General features: G+C 55.1%; 1 protein-coding gene across 4 annotated transcripts in view; it reads right to left on the bottom strand.

The window, feature by feature from the left end:
* Positions 1-1,116: 1,116 nt before the first annotated feature.
* Positions 1,117-17,453, bottom strand: part of NRTN (neurturin) — a 56,274-nt gene continuing 39,937 nt past the window's right edge. For 2 of the 4 annotated variants that reach the window (XM_080566457.1, XM_080566455.1), the window contains 2 exons: positions 7,432-7,762; positions 1,117-5,943 (listed from right to left, as the gene is read on the bottom strand). In XM_080566457.1, coding sequence (XP_080422583.1) covers positions 5,495-5,943; positions 7,432-7,762 — 780 coding nt within the window. In that variant the 3' untranslated portion in view covers positions 1,117-5,494. The remainder of the gene's footprint in view (positions 5,944-7,431; positions 7,763-17,453) is intronic. The other 2 variants (XM_080566458.1, XM_080566456.1) reach the window with 2 other exon arrangements.

Below are 17,453 nucleotides of genomic sequence, written 5' to 3'. Positions count from 1 at the left end.
TAAATGCGGGAGATGCTCAATGTAATAACTGGGGGCAGCACTTGTTCAATGGGGGCAGTGATCACTGTGAGAGGCTGATGCCTGTTCAGTGCGGTCAGGAAGTTCGAAGCAGGGTTCGAATGCCCTGCAGATCTGGGGTGGGCACAGCGCTGCCCATGCCCGCAGCATGGAAACATGTCTGCATGCTGAACTTGGCTGGGATTCCAAACTGCAGCATTTCCCCCAAAGTGAAATATAAACCATCATAATCATCCTAATATGAAGAGCAACAGAGCCTCAGCCAATGCCTGTTGCTGACTGTGAGGTGTTTTCCCTATAAAATAAAACATACTTCTAACCTCAGTGCTGCTTCCGGATAAGCAAATGAAATGTTTTTCTGGCTGACTGTATCTAAACCTTGCATCTTCTTCTCTTCTCTTCTCTTCTCTTCTCTTCTCTTCTCTTCTCTTCTCTTCTCTTCTCTTCTCTTCTCTTCTCTTCTCTTCTCTTCTCTTCTCTTCTCTTCTCTTCTCCTCTCTTCTCCTCTCTTCTCCTCTCTTCTCCTCTCTTCTCCTCTCTTCTCCTCTCTTCTCCTCTCTTCTCCTCTCTTCTCCTCTCTTCTCCTCTCTTCTCCTCTCTTCTCCTCTCTTCTCCTCTCTTCTCTCCTCTCTTCTCTCCTCTCTCCTCTCTCCTCTCTCCTCTCTCCTCTCTCCTCTCTCCTCTCTCCTCTCTCCTCTCCTCTCTTTTTTCTTTTCTTTTCTTTTTTTGGACATGATTTTGTCAGAATCAGTGCGTCCCTATGGGTCACTTCGGCTGGAACAAGCCTTTGCGCCAACCCAACTGAAAAAGCCTTTACAAGCAGGAAGCAAGGACAATGATTCATGTGGCCAAACCAATACAAACCCATGCAGGCAATGCCCCAGTCCCGGTAACATTTTTAATTGGTGGTTTTGCATAAATATTGTTTTACGATGATGGAATAAAAGAAATGGGGGCTGTTGGCAGGAAACTGGAGCTTCTGCCACTCCTCCCTGCTTTCCGGAAAGAAAAGCTAAATTTTCCATTTCCCTGCCCATCCTAATGCCGTGCTCCTATCATTTACACATAGGCAGCAGTAAAAGATGAACGACAGAGAAATCAATGTAATTCTCCTTTTATTTTCACTTTACCATGAGTATGTAACAGTATCACACCCGAGTTTATGTTTGTTTAAAAAAAATCATACTGTATTTTTTCCCATTGTTTAGAATAAATGGTAAAAATGTAATAAATGTAAACTGCACTTGGCACCATTTGGATCAATAAATAAAATATTAATAAAAAAAAGAGAGAGAAAGAACGCATTACGTAGATGGCACACTATGGTATCTAAATAAATAACATAAGTTACTTTGAATAAATAGAGCGTATCTAAAATATAGATGCATTGCATCAACTTCTGCAGATGGTCGGTCAGACCCAACAATACCAGAAGGGAAATGGATTTACGCAGACAGTGCCGAGCAGAGTCATGGAGACAGGGCTGCCTCCACTCGTGCCCACCCTGCTCCCACCTGCAGCTGCCAAACCTCTGCTTTTTTTTTTTTTTCCCCTTTTTTCCTTTTTTTTTCCTCTTCTTGGGCCTCAAGTTTGAGGCTACGCCTTGTTTAACCAAGAACAAAAACATGTGGTAGCCCTATTTATTGAGAGAAGGCAGCTGAGGTTTTGAATACCAACGAAAAATAATTTGTCTTGATAAACTGGGAAAAATGATTTCTTCCCAGCAAGTTTCTGGACCTGTTTAAATAAGGAACACGACGTTTGCCAGTGCTTTCATCGAGTGGAAACAATGATGTTAGGCCCATTTCCCCCTCACAGATACCAAATCGGGAGTGAGCCCGTTGTCAGCAAATGGGATCCCGACTGATGCAAGTGACAGGCGGAGCCGAGCCAGAGCCAGCGCTGCTGCGCCTCGCGTGCCTCCGGCACCGGCCAGCATTACACAAACACAGGCGCGTTCGTATAGAGATGTGTATAGTAAAACACAATGAAACGTCCCATAACTCATTGTTGGAGAGCCGGGATAACATAACACTCATATTTTGCGCTGTCACAACCACCAGAATAGTTTTAAACATCTCGTTGTGTTTCCAAACCTCCTGAGTTTTCAAACGCTGCGAAACACCCTTGCCTCCTGCCCTTGTGGGTGATGCTGAAGCAAGGCTGCAGCAGCGGATAGGCAAGCTGCAAGAAGAGACACACAAAAATACTAAAACCACCCCCCGACAGATGTGACACACCATTGTTATTATTAACAATAAGTAATGCATGGGATGACAAGGAAGGGAGCCAGATGAGGTTTCGCTGTAGCTTTGAGGAGGGAATTTTCCATCCTTTTGCCTTTTCTGCATTGTAGACATTCTTACAGACAGCTCCAGCTCCTATTACAGCAGAGAGGGCCGTAGAAATGGAAAGCATTAGGGAAATATCAGTATTTCTATTGGAACCACATTTCCCTGCCCAGGCAGCAGCGGCACAGCACAGGACGATGCGGGCTGGGCGATGCTCCTGCAGCGGCACAGGGGGACTCAGTGTCACCAAGAGGACAGCCCCAAGCAACATGCACGACAGCGACACGCAAGCCAAAACCACCCTCAGGCGACAGCCGCAACAGTTGCGCTCGGCCCCGGTACTTCTCCAGGAGTCGTGTGGCTGTGAAGCCCAGCTGCAGCCCAGCTGCACTCCAAAAACCCCGCGCTCAGCGCACTCAGCCGCTGCGCCGTCAGCAGTGAATGTCAGCCACTTCCCCTGCTCCTCTGCGCAGGCGGGATGCCGATGGGGTGAAAAAGACAAGGCCGGGGGGGGGGGGGGGGGGGGGGGGGGAGATAAAGATTCAGCACAGCTTTTTGCGTTGATTTGCAGCATGCACGCAGTGCATTGGGTTTTCCCTCATGGGCCCGAACTTTTGGGGTTGCAAGCTGGACATGTGCCATGCATGGGTGCGCCAGGGAGGGTTTTGCAGCTGGAGGGGCTGGGGTGCCCGAGCCCCCTCACCTCCCCACTGCTCCCAGCCAGGGGCGAGCAGGAGGATGGGACCTTTGGCCTCATACCTCACGCCAGGTCTGCTCTCAGCAGGCACTGCTGAGCTCTTGCACATCGCAGCACCCTAAAACCCTCTGATATTTCTCAAAACTTTCCACAAACAGGCTGTAAACAGACACTTGGGCAATGCAGCAGCTATGAAATCCCACAAGCACCTCCCTGGGCTCAGGATAATGCAGGCAGGGGCAGCTGCAGGGAGTCCAGCTGCAAACCCTCCTTACATGGGCCCGGTGCTGCACTGCTGCTGCAGCACCTTCCCTTCCTTTAGCGCTCGAGTTCCTGCTTTTTTTTTTTTTTTTAACTGGAGGCTTCTGCAACAAAACTAATTTTAGTTTTATAGTAGTAAGAACTGGAAAGCACCCAAGCCCTTGAGAGTGCCGTTATTATTATTAGATTTGGGTGTATTTTATTTTTTTTTAGTCAGGAGTGAGCCGCTTATCTGCCATGAGCAACCACACTGATAGTGCCCCTCTGCTGCCTCCATTCTACTCCTACTGCACAGCCCCTGGCTGCTTATTTTGGGGGGCATCTTTCTCATTCCCCTCCCATGCAGCCCTCACGTTGCTGCAGCACTTTGCAAAAGCGTTTTGCGAGCAGCCAGCTCCGCGCACCTGCAATGTCACACAGCTTTTGCCATCTCAGCAGCATTTGTGTCCCAGGGTGCATCCACCCGTGCCAGTGCCCCACAGACAGGCTTCGCACCCCATGCCCACGGCACCGTCTCCTTTTCCCAGTGGTGAGGGGGAAAACTCAGTGTTACAGAATGCAGGCTGCTTTCACGGGGACGCTGGGTGCACGGCCAGCCCTGCTGAAGGATGGTGTTTACATTGCGTCGCTACATCCTGGCTCCGCTCAGCCAAGAGCGGCCGCTGGATGGAAAGCACAAAGCCAGCCCGGCCCCATGCAGGGGTCAGGCCGCTGCCGCCCCCCCCAGCCTCCCACTGCCTGCCCTGTCGGGGGGGAGCCAGGGGCTGCTGCGTCCCAGGTCTGCACCCCAAAATCCCACATAGCCCCTGGAGCAGCACAACTGCTCCCCGCTCCATCACACAGCTGGGCCAGGAGCGGGGCCACCACTGCCATCGGGGCTGTGAGCAGAGCGTTTTCACTCGCGGTGGTTAATGCCCAGGACATGACACCAATATTCTCCTTCTGTTTATGATTTGCTTTTTCTGGGAAGAAGGCCAAGGGGAGAAAACCCATCAATCCCAGGCAACAAATTTAGCCTGCCCAGAGAATGCAAAAGTCTGCGGTCTCATTTATTTCTCCGCAGAGTAAACAAGAGTGACACTGCTGTAAATGCGAACCGTAGCCAAAGCCCAGGCCTGAGCCTTCTCCCGCGCACAATTCGAGCCCCACCACCCTGCAAGGCAATGGGAATTACACCCGTGCCGCATCTGGCAGGGCCAGTCTGGCTTTCGGGGGATCCCAAACCATGGGTGCTCCCAGCCACGCTGCCAACCCAGCTTTGCCAGTGGTCTCGTGGTGCTTTGTCCCCTCCCTGGTGGTGGCACATCTCCAGCCCCACTGCCCGCAGAGGGGTTGAGAGGTTAATCCAGTTACTTCAGATTATCCCGAGTTTTAAAAAGACAAGCCCAGGCTGTGGAGTGTGAGGTGATCACAAAGAGGGCACAAGCGGGCACAGGGAGCAGAGCCAGACCCTTTCCCCATAGCACAAACCAGTGTCCATGCAGCTCCGCTCCTCACCGGGGAATCTGGGGGCATGGGACCACCCCTGTGCAGCGTAGGGACCCCAGCGTGGCTGCAGTGAAACCAGGGAACTCCACACACAGGGCAGCTTCAGCCCGTGGGGCTCAGCCCCCGCCTGAGGGCACCCGCAGCTGTTTAACACTCCCTGTGCCCGTAACACCCCCCGTAACACGCACTGTGCTTGTAGCACATCCTGTTCAGCACCATGGCACCACCTGCACAGCCCTGCAGTGCAGCCTCTTGCTCCTACCGCCCCACGCACCCTGGACTCATCACCTCCGTGCAGTTCACACCTGCTTTGCACCCCCCCCCTTCAGCTGGTGATCTGTCCCATACGTGTGACACGCTGTGTTCAACACACCCCATGTGCACGCACCCCAAGCTTGCGAAGTGCCCTGCGTGCACAGCACACCCTGCGCATGTGTTGCACACCCACTGGCACCCCTAGACCACCCCTCAATGACTGCAGCCTCCGACGGCACTTACAGCTTCCTCTACAGTCCTGTACAGTCACATCACACGTGTACGTGAGCCAGGAAGCAGCGCTTGGGAATAAACGAGCATCGCAGTCTCTTCTCCTCCCACAGCCGCCACTGCCCCAAATGGGAAGAATCCCTGGGGCAGGCAGCGGTGCAGGGCCCGTCCCCATCCTCACCACAGACCGTGGCCCCTTGGCCTCGCTGCCGGTGGTTCTGGGGCATCGCCTCCGCCTGGCCGCCCCGGCCCTTCACACACAGCCACACTCCTTGGCCGAGAGCTCGTTGACGGTGTAGTAACGGTTGTAGGCATCCAAGAAGGAGACGTCGTCGTCATAGGAAAGTGGCCGGCAGCAGGGCCGAGCCCGGACCTTCTCCTTCCTGATCCTCCTCTTGCTGCGTACACTCTTCAGCGAGAGGTCGTAGTTCCTGACGGCTGCATCACAGGTGCCGCTGCAGTAGCGGAACAGCACCGTCTCATCTGACTCATAGCCCAGGCCCAGCTCGCTGACGCTTACCTCCAACTCCTTCAGGGCGCAGGGTTTGTGGCGAGCTCGTGCGCGCTTCATGCGGTTGCCCGCCTTGGGGAAGAGTGGCAGCTCATGGCCGCCTGAGTTCATGGCCTGGCTGTAGCGCTCCACCAGTGCCGAGATGAGCTGCCGGATCTCCCCCTCCGTGTAGCTCTCGAACAAGCTGCTGTCTGCAAGAAAAGGGGCGGCCGTTAGCAGGTGTCCCCCCTGGTGGGTGTCCCCCGGAGCTGTGGATGTACCCCAGTGCTGGCTCCCTGCTCCCTCCATGCAAGGTTTCCCAGAAAATTGCAAAATTGAGCTCGACAACATGTTGCTAAACCACAGTGGCTGCTTGAACCAGCCCTTGGCCGTGAGGACAGGGAAGACACAGGGCCAGTAGCCACTGCGGGGCCACTCAGTGCCCCGGCCAGGTCGCACCCTGCATGCACGGGGCTGAGACCCCGTGGAGGTTCCTTGTTGTGCTGCTGCCACCGCCACTGCCTGCAAAAAGTCAGGACCCACAAAAAAAACACACGCAACTCCCTCCCCTTTCTTTCTATTGTCTGTTTTTTCCCCTGCCCAGAGCTGTCCCAAACAGCCTCTTTCCCTGCACAACATCAAGCGCATGCTTAAAAGTGAAATTTGGGGGACAGAAAGCAGTACTACTATCTGTTGTGCTCGTCCTTTCCAGATGGCAAGTGGCAGCACTGCTGTGGCTAGGGATCAGGCAGCAGAGCTGCTCCAGCAGGAGCATGACACCAGGGCGTGAGCAGCAATGGGGGCACGGGCGGGTGCTGGCACCTGCAGGTGGACACGGGAGGACCCTGCGCCTGCACCAAGCAGCACAGGGGAATTAACGGTGCCAGCGATGGTCCTCGGTGGCATCACCCCAACTTGCAGATGTGCAAAAACATGGGTGAACTGCCTGGTCCCCACCACGAGGTGATGCTGCAGAAAAGCCACGATGGGGTGGTGAGAAACACCGACAAATTGAATATTTGTGATGATTCCCTGTTGCCTCAGCGAAAGGGCTGCCCAACAAATCCCTGTGCACACAACCATGGCCATGGCCAACAAGCAGACAGTGTCCGACACTGCTGGCAACATCTTTGTCCCTTTATCCTAACTCTGAGGCTAGGCTTGGTCCAACTCAGTGCCAGGAGAAGCATGGAAACGAGGAGAAAAGCATAATTTGACAGCTTGTCATCAATTTCAAAATTTCAAACCAAAAAGTTGTTCTTCTCGTTTGGAATAAAAGCAAACATGCCTGGGATTTCCAGCAAGTGCAAAGGGATGAGCGCAGCTTTGGGGGAAGTCGCTGCCTCGCAGCAGGATGGAGCTGTTCCCCCTTGCTTTGAGCTCCCATTTGACATTTCACATTTTTAAAAACAGCATGGAAATTAAAAGGAAAAAAAAGAAAAAAAGCCATTTGGTGAAAAAAAAAAAGAAAAAAAAAGCAGCTTCTTTGCATTAAAATGAGCTGTTTGCATTTGGTTTCCCTGCATGAAGAGCTGATGTGCTTGCACAAAGCTTTGTTGCCCGGAGGCTGCGTTTTCCATGCATGGTTTTCTAGGGACCAGTGCCTCCTGACCCGGCTCCTTGCTAAACGCTTGTAACCCGCAGATGCAGGAGCAAGAGAGGGAAGGGAGGCAGCAGGGTGAGCACGCCTGGGTGAACACCTGAGGGCACGGTGGTGTCTATGGGCTCAGCCTCAGGCGAGCTGAAAACAGCCTCCGCTGGTGTTGAGCAGCCGGGGCGCGGGCGCAGCAGCTTACACTGGGCGAGCAGCGAGCTGTGGCGTGGCAGGGCCCGGGGGGGTCTCCGCGGAGCCGCCGGCAGTGAAGAGGAGGATGCCCGTGAGGACAGCGAGGAAGGCAAGGGGCTGTATGTCCGGCTTCCGTTGAACATGTCTCTACAAACTAAAATGGATAACATGGAACTGAGGAGCATCGATGCAATGGCTGCAAACTTCCATACCTTCATCTTAGAGCAAGTCAGAACATTGAAACTCTGCAAAACAGGCAAAACAAATATCCTTATTATACGGCCTTCGCCCGTGGCCCCCTCTCTCACCCCCAGCCCCGTGTCTCCAGCCCATCCCCTCCACCCCCGAGACTGGTCCAGCTTTGCGGTGGGGAAACTGAGGCACAGAGATGTGCTGAAGCCCCAGGCTGTGCTGCGCAGGGAAAAGGCAAAGGTGGCTCTTGGCTGGTGTGTCCCAGTTGGTGACAGCGGGGACAAGGAGATGTCCTCGTCCCATGCATCCCTTACAGCAGGCAGCCTCATCAGATGCATTTAAGCCTCCTTTCTGGTGCCTGGATCTCCATGTCGTGCTGGGGCCGATACCCCAACGGGTGGCTGCGAGTAAAGGACGGACAAAGCCACGTCCCACCCCCGCTCCATCGTCCTCACCCTGCACTGAGCCCCGCTACAGCCTGCTCTGCCCCCGCCAGCCACCGGCTCACCCAGAGCCCAGACCCCACTGGGGTTCAGGGTTATGCTGCCTGACCTCTGCACAAATCCCTGCCCCGCCAGTGGACCAACACAGCTGCCCCCGCTCTGTCAAAACTAGCGAAAAATCACAAAAACCTCAAGAACAGCCCTGGTGCATCCCGGCATCCAGCAACGCAGTGGGCAGGAGCAGCACCAGCACGCAGGGACCACAGGCAGGCCAAAATTCGGGGCTGCAGCGCGGGAGACAAACCTTGCAGGCGGCTGGGACGAGGCAGCGGATGCCCTTACCTGACACCGCTGGATTTTGTCCATCCAAAGCAGGTTGGACGTGGTAGGATTTGAGAGGCGCCAGCGCAACCCTGCTGGGCCGTGGGAGGTCGGGTCCGAATGCCTGCTGGCGAGCTGTCAGCCATTAAATCCCCATCAATGCCAGCCGTCGGAAAGCAGCACTGACTCGCAGTCGCCTCCCAGCCCCTTTTTCTCATTTCAGCTCCTCGCAAACTCCAAACATTTCTCCTTTTTAAATAAATTTTCCACAGGGGGGAGGGGATGGGAGGGGGAAGAAGAGAAGGGGAAAAAAAAAAATACCCACTGCCCAGTTTAGCAATATTTGCCAAATAGAATTTACTGGGGGAAAATGTTTATTTTAAAATGGAATTTGACAGATTCACTTTTACCATTATTGTGGAAAACAATGAGAATGCTGTCCCATTGCCAGCAACACTTTATTTTACAGGATGCAGATAATTACATGTTAACTAATAGTAATTACATGCCCTGTAGGTTACAAGATAATTGTATAACCCAGCCAGAGTCTAAATATTTTCAACTGGGCTATAAACAATGCCAAGATAGAAAAAGAATAGTTTAGCCATATAAGGAGGTAAGAGCATGAAATCCTGCCGTGGTACCAGGAGGCAGTGCTGGCTGAGACACCGAGCCGATAAGCACCCGCTGCAAAACTCGTGCTGTGGCTTCACGAGTCGGGGCAAGTGCTCGCAGCTGGCTCATGGGGTGGGCACACACAGGGTGGACGGTGCTGGCCCCATGAGCCCCAGCAAAGCTGCCACAGGGAGGATGATTGTGGCCATTGGGTGTTTGCCCCACCATTAATCACAATGATTAAGTGCCTTGAAGCTGAGATTTCGCCTGTGAGTCAAGAGCTCAAGCAACTGGCAGGAGTGGGGAACAGGCACCAAAAACACTCACGGGCGTCAAATAGATCCCAGCGAGGCATCATGGCATGGCTGCTAAAGCACGCAGGGCTGAGAAAATTGCAGTTCACTCTCCAACAGCATGCAAAATGAAGGGGAATAAAAGCCTTAGGAAGAAACAGCTGCCTCAAGGGAAACATGCAGCGGCAGCTTTGGATGCGGGGAAGGGACATGGCCCGTGGTGCCACTCTGACAGCGGTAGTACAGGGTCCGAGCCAGGCAGGAGAGGCCATGGGCAGGGGCAGAGGCAGGAGCAGGGGCAGCACCACATGGCCAGCCGGCTGCAGGGAAGGGCCTCTGGCTCATTTTGAGCCCATAACATTTTAGCAGGGCGGTTTCAGCCTTGCCGCACATCCCATAAAACAGCCTCCTATTTCGGCAGCCAGAAATTGTGTCCCCCACCCGCTTGCTGGTGACCTTTCAAAAGACCAGAACCCTGGCTCCAGTGTGCAAAACAATAATAAAATATATATATATATATATTCCAGTCTCTGCCTTCAGTTTCTCTTGCTCTAAAAAGCCACAGCCTACATGTGGCAACCCATGGGGAAAGCTGAAATTCGAGGGGGAGAAAAGGAAAAGCGCGCACACGCATCGCAGCCCATGACTCACCCAGGCTGATGCTTGAACTGCGCCCTCCTGTCTTTTTGGTTTCCACCTATTCTAAACCCAATCCCAGCAACAATAAATAATTGTGAGTGCTCAGGGCTTCTGACACAAAGCTGTGACTGGACAGCCCCACACCAACAGGCACCGGCCCCCAGCTGCTTCCACGGGTGGCACTGCTCTGCTGGGCCCTGCTCAGACATCAGGGAAAGCCCACCAGGTGCAGCCCCTTCCCTGTCCCCATCCCCATAGCCTTCTCCCTTTTCCTCCCTCCTGCAAAAGAAGTTGGGGCACCCCAAGGACTGGATCTGCTGGGATGAGCATTTGTGGTGCCCAAAGTTTGGTCCCACTGGCACAGCCAGCAAGGAAACATCAGGGTCTTCCCAGCCCAGACCTTGCAGTCCCAGCAGGGCCTCGCTGCTGCTGCTGCTCCAGTCTCTTTGCCATTTCTCTGCAATGCAAAGGCGCAGGCACTGCCTAGCATCACCAGACCCAGGCCGACATGCTCAGCAGGGCAGGGTGACTGTCACAAGTCTCCGGGGTCAGGCTCTGCCACACGCCGTGCCCCAGACATACAGAACCACCACTGGGCTCCATGCTTGCAGCTTGTCCCACTGGCTCAAAGCCATTTTGTAGAAATGAGGGTGTGGAGCTAGGACGGCTCAGGGACACAGCCTTGACCGAGGGTGCCCGGTGCTTGTGCAGCCGCACCAAATGCCCTCCTGTCCCCAGGCAAACCGAGCATGCCCCGGGCACCCCGCTCCACTCTTGCTGCAGCTCTCTGGGATCCAAACCCCATCAGGCAGCAATGGTTTCACGGGCTGTTGCCACTGCAGGCTGTTCCTGCGCGTTTACATCAGCCCTGCCATACGGCCATGCTGCAGCAATGCGTGGGGACCCATGCCCTTGGCTTGCTGCAAAGAGGTTTTGGGGCTGAGTCCTGGCAGGGTTTGGGCACTCGCAGCTACGTTACAGCCCCATTATGCTCCTGGGCTTGATGAAAGGCCAAAGGCCTTTTCTCTCCCGTTTTCTGGAGAACAGCCCAAAAGTGCCGTATTCTCCTGCATCCTCCTGATAATCCATCAATTTGACCGTACAAATCCAGCCACGCTGTGCCTGCTGCCAAGCAGGAAACTCAATCCTGAAGGAGAAAACCCTTCCATCAGCCCCACTTTGCAGGAGCCAAGCACCAAAACCAAGCCCATGCTCCACCAGCCTCCTCCACAGATGCTCCACAGGTGGAAGAGACGAGGATCCATGTCCTGACAAACTGGAAATTTCACAAAAAACAACAGACAGCAGCACGGCCAAGGCTCATCACTTGCCGAGACTGGAGAGAAGCAGATGGTGATCTTGGCTCCCCTCTGCTGTGGCCGAGCCATGGGGCAAGCTCTCTGCACCTCTGCCTTGCTCCTAGCAGGGCTTCCGATTTCCACCCGAAGGAGCAAGTCCACCCCTCAGCCCTACAGACCCCCTCTGCAGTGCTTCGTTGCCCCCACTGCTCAGTAAAACACAGGATCAGCAGAGCCTGATTTCCAGTCGGAGTTTTCTTCACTCCAGCTTCCAAGCACTCGTGTTTCTGCTGCCTTTCCCTGAGAAACGGGAAAGCAGCGCTCCCGTTCCACAGACGGCACAGAACCCAAACGTATTTTGGGCTGCTTGGGCTTTGCCTGCTTCTCATGCTCTCGGGTTTTCTCAGAGCTCTTGTTTTCCTAACCACATCCAGTTTTCAAGCAGACTCTCACAATGTGCTTCAGGTGTCTGCCAGCTCCTCAAATCCTCAGCTCCCAATGGTGCAAGGTGAGGGGCAGAAGCCAGGGTTCATTCTTTTACCCTAAATCCTCCTTCCTGGGCGGAGGGAGGGGGAAGAGGAGATGTGCAAACTTTCGGTCCTTGGGCTTCAAAGCCCAGAAGCCAGAGCACCCAAAAGACATTATATTGTAAGTATGTCATAAATTTTCAGTCGATTCATGCTTCTGGGCATTGATTCATTATTTTCAAGCGCTCAGACTCGGCCACGCCATGAGAATGGATGAGACCATAGAGTGGCCGAGGTTTTTGGCAAATGAAACACTTGGAAAGATCAAGGCCTTGACGGGACATCAGAGAGAGTTTCCACCTGCCACACTGTTTATTTTAGTGCCTTAAATGGGAGCCAAGCTGCTTTGAAATCCTGGCTCCTCATGACTCACTCTGCAGGAATTAAACAATTTCCATCCCGACTCCATGCTGCAGCAGAGCAGCTCCGGGGCTGCGGCGCTCGTGGATCCTGCAGCCCTGGGTTCCCAGTGTGGCCCCACACCAAGGATGGCACTGGAGAAGCCTCTAGAGTGAGCAGCTCCCAGAGGCCAAAATACTGATGGTGGGGATGGGGACACCATGGTGTCCAGACAGACTTTTCCTCAAATGTTTCCTAAGTTCCTGACCTGCTCTTTGGAAATACAGCCCCCAAATGGCATCGGTGCATCTGAAAGCAGCAGGGTGGATGCTGTGCTGAGAAAGGCTGCAGTGAGACCGCCAATGTTGCAGGGTCAGAACAGCCCCAAAATGGCAAAACTGGTGGAAAAATGGGGAGCATCAAAAGGAAAAATGCCCCAAGCCCTGACCTGAGCTTAACTGTTGAATTTTCCTGCTCTTTTGACAGTAATCATAGGCAGTAAGGAGAGGAAGACAGAAGATATCCCCATCTCCAGCTCTGTTCCGAGGGTTGCTCTGGGGACACAGGATGAGCGCCACCGTCCCCATGCTGGTGACCCCTCGCAGAGAGCAGCCAGGGACACGGGGCACCCTACAAGAACCACACGCGAATTTCAGGCACCCAGGCGGGGTGAGGGCTCTTGGGCTGCTCAGCACTTCAAAGGCAAAAATCAGCAGTGCCCAGGGAGTATCTCCAACCTCACAGCGGCCGCCGGTCTCCAGCCGCTCACTCCCTCCCCAGCTCTCCCCACAGGCTCTAACTAAAACCAGAGCCCGCACTCCACATGGTTCTGCTTTTGCCTAAGTGAAAACCGGCCTGGCACGAGGAGCTCCAGAGCTCTCCCTGCAGCTCAACTTTCCCTCCTTCACCTCCCAAAGGGCCGACCGCAGGGAAGCCAGCCCCTTGTCCCCTTGCTGCTCTGGGCGCCCGCAGAAGCCCTGCCCCGCCACAGTCTCCGCAGAAGCCATAGGGGCTAGGAGGAGGCCAGAAGGGGCCAGGCACTGCTGGCGGTGCAGAGGCCAGCGGCCAAGCATGCAAAGCCGCAGCAAGCTGCATTGCTCCCACACTGACATGACATCTACATTCAGCCTGAATCAGGACAGGATTGGTTTACATCCCTTTAAACAGATGGCAAAAAAAATTAAAAAATTTAAATCCCAAAACCAAATGAAACAAAACAAACCCCACAAAGCCACCATGGTTAAAATTAAATTAATAAAAGGCCTTGCCAAGCCCGTGTGATGCAGCCGAGGGCAGAGGGATGGAGCAGCAGCATCCACACTGCGCACCAAGCCATTGCAGTGGAGGGATGCCAAGGCTTGACTGTGGGTGTGGGGTCTCAGAGCAAGCAGCCAGGCTGGGGCACAGCTTCCCGGCCCCACTGAGCTGCCCCCAGGTTGCTGCCACCAGACTGAGCGGCCACGCTCTGGTCCCCATCCATACTGCCACTGCTTCCTTCGCTTCGGACTTCAGGGAGCGAAAGCAGCTTAAAGGCAGCCACCTTGCTGCCACCTCCCCACCCAGGGTGCCATGTCACCCAGCCATGGAGCTGGCAGCCACAGGACACGCCACGGCCCCACCACAGCCCCATTCTCTTGGCCTCAGCCCAGGAGCCTGCGGCACTGATGGGGACGGAGCAAACCTCAGCTGCCATCATCCCCACCACCTGGCAATGTCCCTGCTGATGTCCCCATCGCTTGGCACCTCTGCCAAGGGGGTGACTCCTTTAAAGCCTTTTATAACCTTTATAAGCTGAGTCAGTCAGTTCCAAGCAGCAGCAGAAACCGCCCTTTGTGATAAGAGATGGGTAATTAGAGATAAAATTACAGGAAAATGCTTCCTGATTGTATCGCTCAGTGTCAGCCAGAGCAGGGAGCGTGGCTTGTGACAACGTGAAATCGCTCCTCTGGCAGGGAGAAAGGTGGGAATAAACAGAGACTGCAAAACAAAATGCTGAGATAACAAACAAACAAAATCAACAACAACACAGAAATGACTGTTTGCTAGTGGGCGGAGAAAATAAAAAATACGGTGTGAAATCCTTCCTGTCAATCTCAGGAGAATTCTCCCCAGAATCTTTCCCTGCAGCAAACCCAGGATGGTTCCTGTAGCCCTGCAGGAAATCAGTGATAACTCGAGCCAAAAAAACACCAGCAAGAGTGCACAGGCACTCAAGGGTGCTGGCAAACAGCGCTGCCACGAGCCCGGTCTGAGCACCCACCACAGCCTCCTGCATTGCCCAGCAGAACTTCTGCAGCCCCAAATGTCCCACTCCTGCGAAAACCTGATCCAAATGACAGTTTTTTTGGAGTGACGAGCCACCCTCTGACACTAAATAACCATGTGATGCCAGAAAGGGGTGGTTTTTTGAAGGAAACTAATTACTGTGGCTTGTTTGAACAATCCCAGTGCCTCAGGAAATAGGGTTAAAAGCTTAAATTTTGGCAGAGGGACTGAGCCCGGGCCCCAGATGTGCTCTCCTCTGGGCCAATTTCGACACTGCTGGTATCTACACACTGCTATGGCGCCTGGCCCCTGACAGGGCAGAGCCTCCTCCTGCCCCAGCCAGGGGAAGCCACAGTGGGACCAGGCGGGCACAGCAGCACAGGGGCAGTGGGATGCCAGGGGAACGTCATCTGTGGCCGCTCTTGTCTTCTCCACTTGGCAGAGTTTTCCTTCTTTGCAGCCCCAGCCAGCGTCATGGTACATGGCGGGTGGCCTTGCTGCACCATGCCTCAGTTTCCCCACTGCAAAAATGCCCTTGGAGCATGACGGCCCTTGAGGGACACCACGTATTATTTCCCACCACCTTGACAAACAGGGTGGCGAAAGCAAGACCGCAGGCACTCGTGATGCCACTTCAAGCCTGGCACTGGGGAATCCCTCCGTCTCCGCTGCCCTTTTCCTGATATCTGTTGTTTCTGCCCAGAAGGATCAGGCTTGTCAAGGTGCCCACCAGGGATTACAATGCTTTGCTGAGGGCAGGGAGACCCGATAGAGGTTTGTAAATCCAATTTGCACTAAACCCTTCCAGTGGGTTTTGGACGGTGCATAGCCTAATATCACATTAGCATTTACTGTCCGACTCCAGCAGCAGCTGCCGACATATTGAAGCACTTAGCGCTGCTCCAGAGCTAACAAATGAGGAATTCCTCCCGAGACGGCAACAGCGGCACGCTGGGAACGGAAATTTCGGCAACCCCGAAAGGTTGGTTTGGAGGAGGTTCAAAGTCGGGAGATGCTGGGATGAAGAGGGCTGCAGACGACAGGAGCAGGGTAAATAGCGGTGGGGCTGCGCGGCGCAGCACGTCACAGCCGCCTGGACCTTTGCATGCTCAGACGCCGATGCGGCCGCACCACACCACGGCAGTGCCGCCTGCAGCAGTCAGCCGCATCCCCGCGACCTGCCCGACGTCCTCCTGGTCCAGGGCTTCCCGTGTGGGCTAGGAGGAGCCACGCAGATTCCAGAAGCGCAGTGCTTCACTCTCTGAGCCCCGCCACCAAGCCCCGGAGGTCCCAGGATGGTGACACTCCAGTCTGTCCTGCCTGGCTGTGTCTCCTGCTGCTCGGGATCGGTACCAGCAGAGGCAGGAGCATGGCCTCAGCAGGACAAGGAGGGCAATGGCCATCAGTCCTTCCCCAACAGCTTGTCCCCCCCCCTCGACCTCCCACCTGCCTTGCAACGCTGAGCACAACCCCAATTTCCCTGGCTGTGGCCCATGCCAACCTCCAGACCCCCCTCACCTTCCCCGTACCTATCTGCGGCCTGGGCAGCCCTGCTCCAGCCCTCACCGTGCGGGACGTTGCAAAGGGGCAGATGTCGCGGCGGGGCTGCCGGCACTGCCCGTGGCAATAGGAAATTAAAGAAAGCGCTGCTGGAAGATAATGGCATGGCGGTTGGAGGAAGAGCCCCAGCAGGAAGAGGGATTGCTGCACATCTCCTTTGCGCTGCCTGCGGGAGCAGAGCTGGCAGGCACGGCCAAGCCGCCAGCCCCGTGGACAAGATCATCTGTCCCTGATCCATTCCTGGAGAAGGGTGGGAGCCAGACCCCATCCCCTGCAAGCCCCAGGCTGGGGAGCTCGCACCCCGAGTGATGCTCTTCCAGGGGCATGGCACTGCCAGCATCCCATGGGGTCCCGGCCGCCACTGCCCCATAACGCTGGCTCCTTGCTCAGCAGGCTCATGCCACCCAGATCCTGACTGGCTCCTTGCAGCCCCCCCAGGCTGCCTCCCCAGATGTGGGTGGGCACTGAACAGGAGCATCATCCCCTGCTGGGGCTTGGGACCGTGGCACTTGCATCCAGTGTGGCTCAGCAGAGCTAGCGGCGGACTCTTGCCTCCTTCAGCCACATGCGGCGGCTCCGCTGCTGGCACCGTCCCTCCCAGATGGCTCTGTGGAGCTGCTAAGCCTCAAAAATGCACTCTTAATAAGCCAGCACCACTTAACGAAGACAGCAGCTGCCCTATTAAATCGGAAGTGAGCCTTTCCTCAGGGACAGGGGCTGGTGGCCCTGGGCGGGACAGAGCGCCTGATCAGAGGACTAAGGGTGCTGCGGTTTGTCTCCGTGGCACCAGCACTGGTCCCCTGCCTTGCATGGGGGCATGCCATTTGCCTCTTTGTTCACCCTGGAGAGGGCAGCAGAGAGGGAAAGCCCCAGGGAAACACGAAATGTCCCCATGGTGCCTTGCTGGGAGCATCCCCTGGCTGCTCCTCACAATGCTGCCACCACTCGGGGACCATGGTGCCACTGGGATGGGGTTGTGGGGATGTGGGGGCTCAGACAGATGCTCCTGCTGGGGCCAGGAGGGCTGAAGGGCAGGACTGGGGCTCTGCCCCACCCCTGGGTGCCAGGAACAGCGCAGCCGCTCGACCACCACCCACCTTCACCAAGTCCAACAGCCCGGGTGCTTTACAGGGGAGGTTCAGGGAGCAACAACCGCCAGCAATAAATACACCACGTGCTCCCCGCCAGCCCCGTCTGGCCACAGCCAACAACAACATCATTAAAAGCAAAGAAGCCACCAAAAGCCATGCAGAAGCTGTTGCCTGGTCACTGATTTGAGCACTCGGTGCTTTTGCAGACAGCTCTGCTGCTGTGAGCAAGCCCCAGAGATCGGCAGGAGTGGCTCTCGGCCCCAGGACACAACCAACGTGTGTTTACTGGTGCCCAAACTGAACTGCCAGGGCCTGGAGTGAGCAGGGGCGCTGGGCTGTCAGCCCTCCTCAGC

The sequence above is a fragment of the Anser brachyrhynchus genome (genome assembly GCF_964034855.1).
Source record: "Anser brachyrhynchus genome assembly, chromosome: 23".
Lineage (NCBI taxonomy): Eukaryota > Metazoa > Chordata > Aves > Anseriformes > Anatidae > Anser > Anser brachyrhynchus.
Note: the sequence above shows the minus strand (reverse complement) of the source record. Positions and strands in the feature narration are given on the sequence as shown.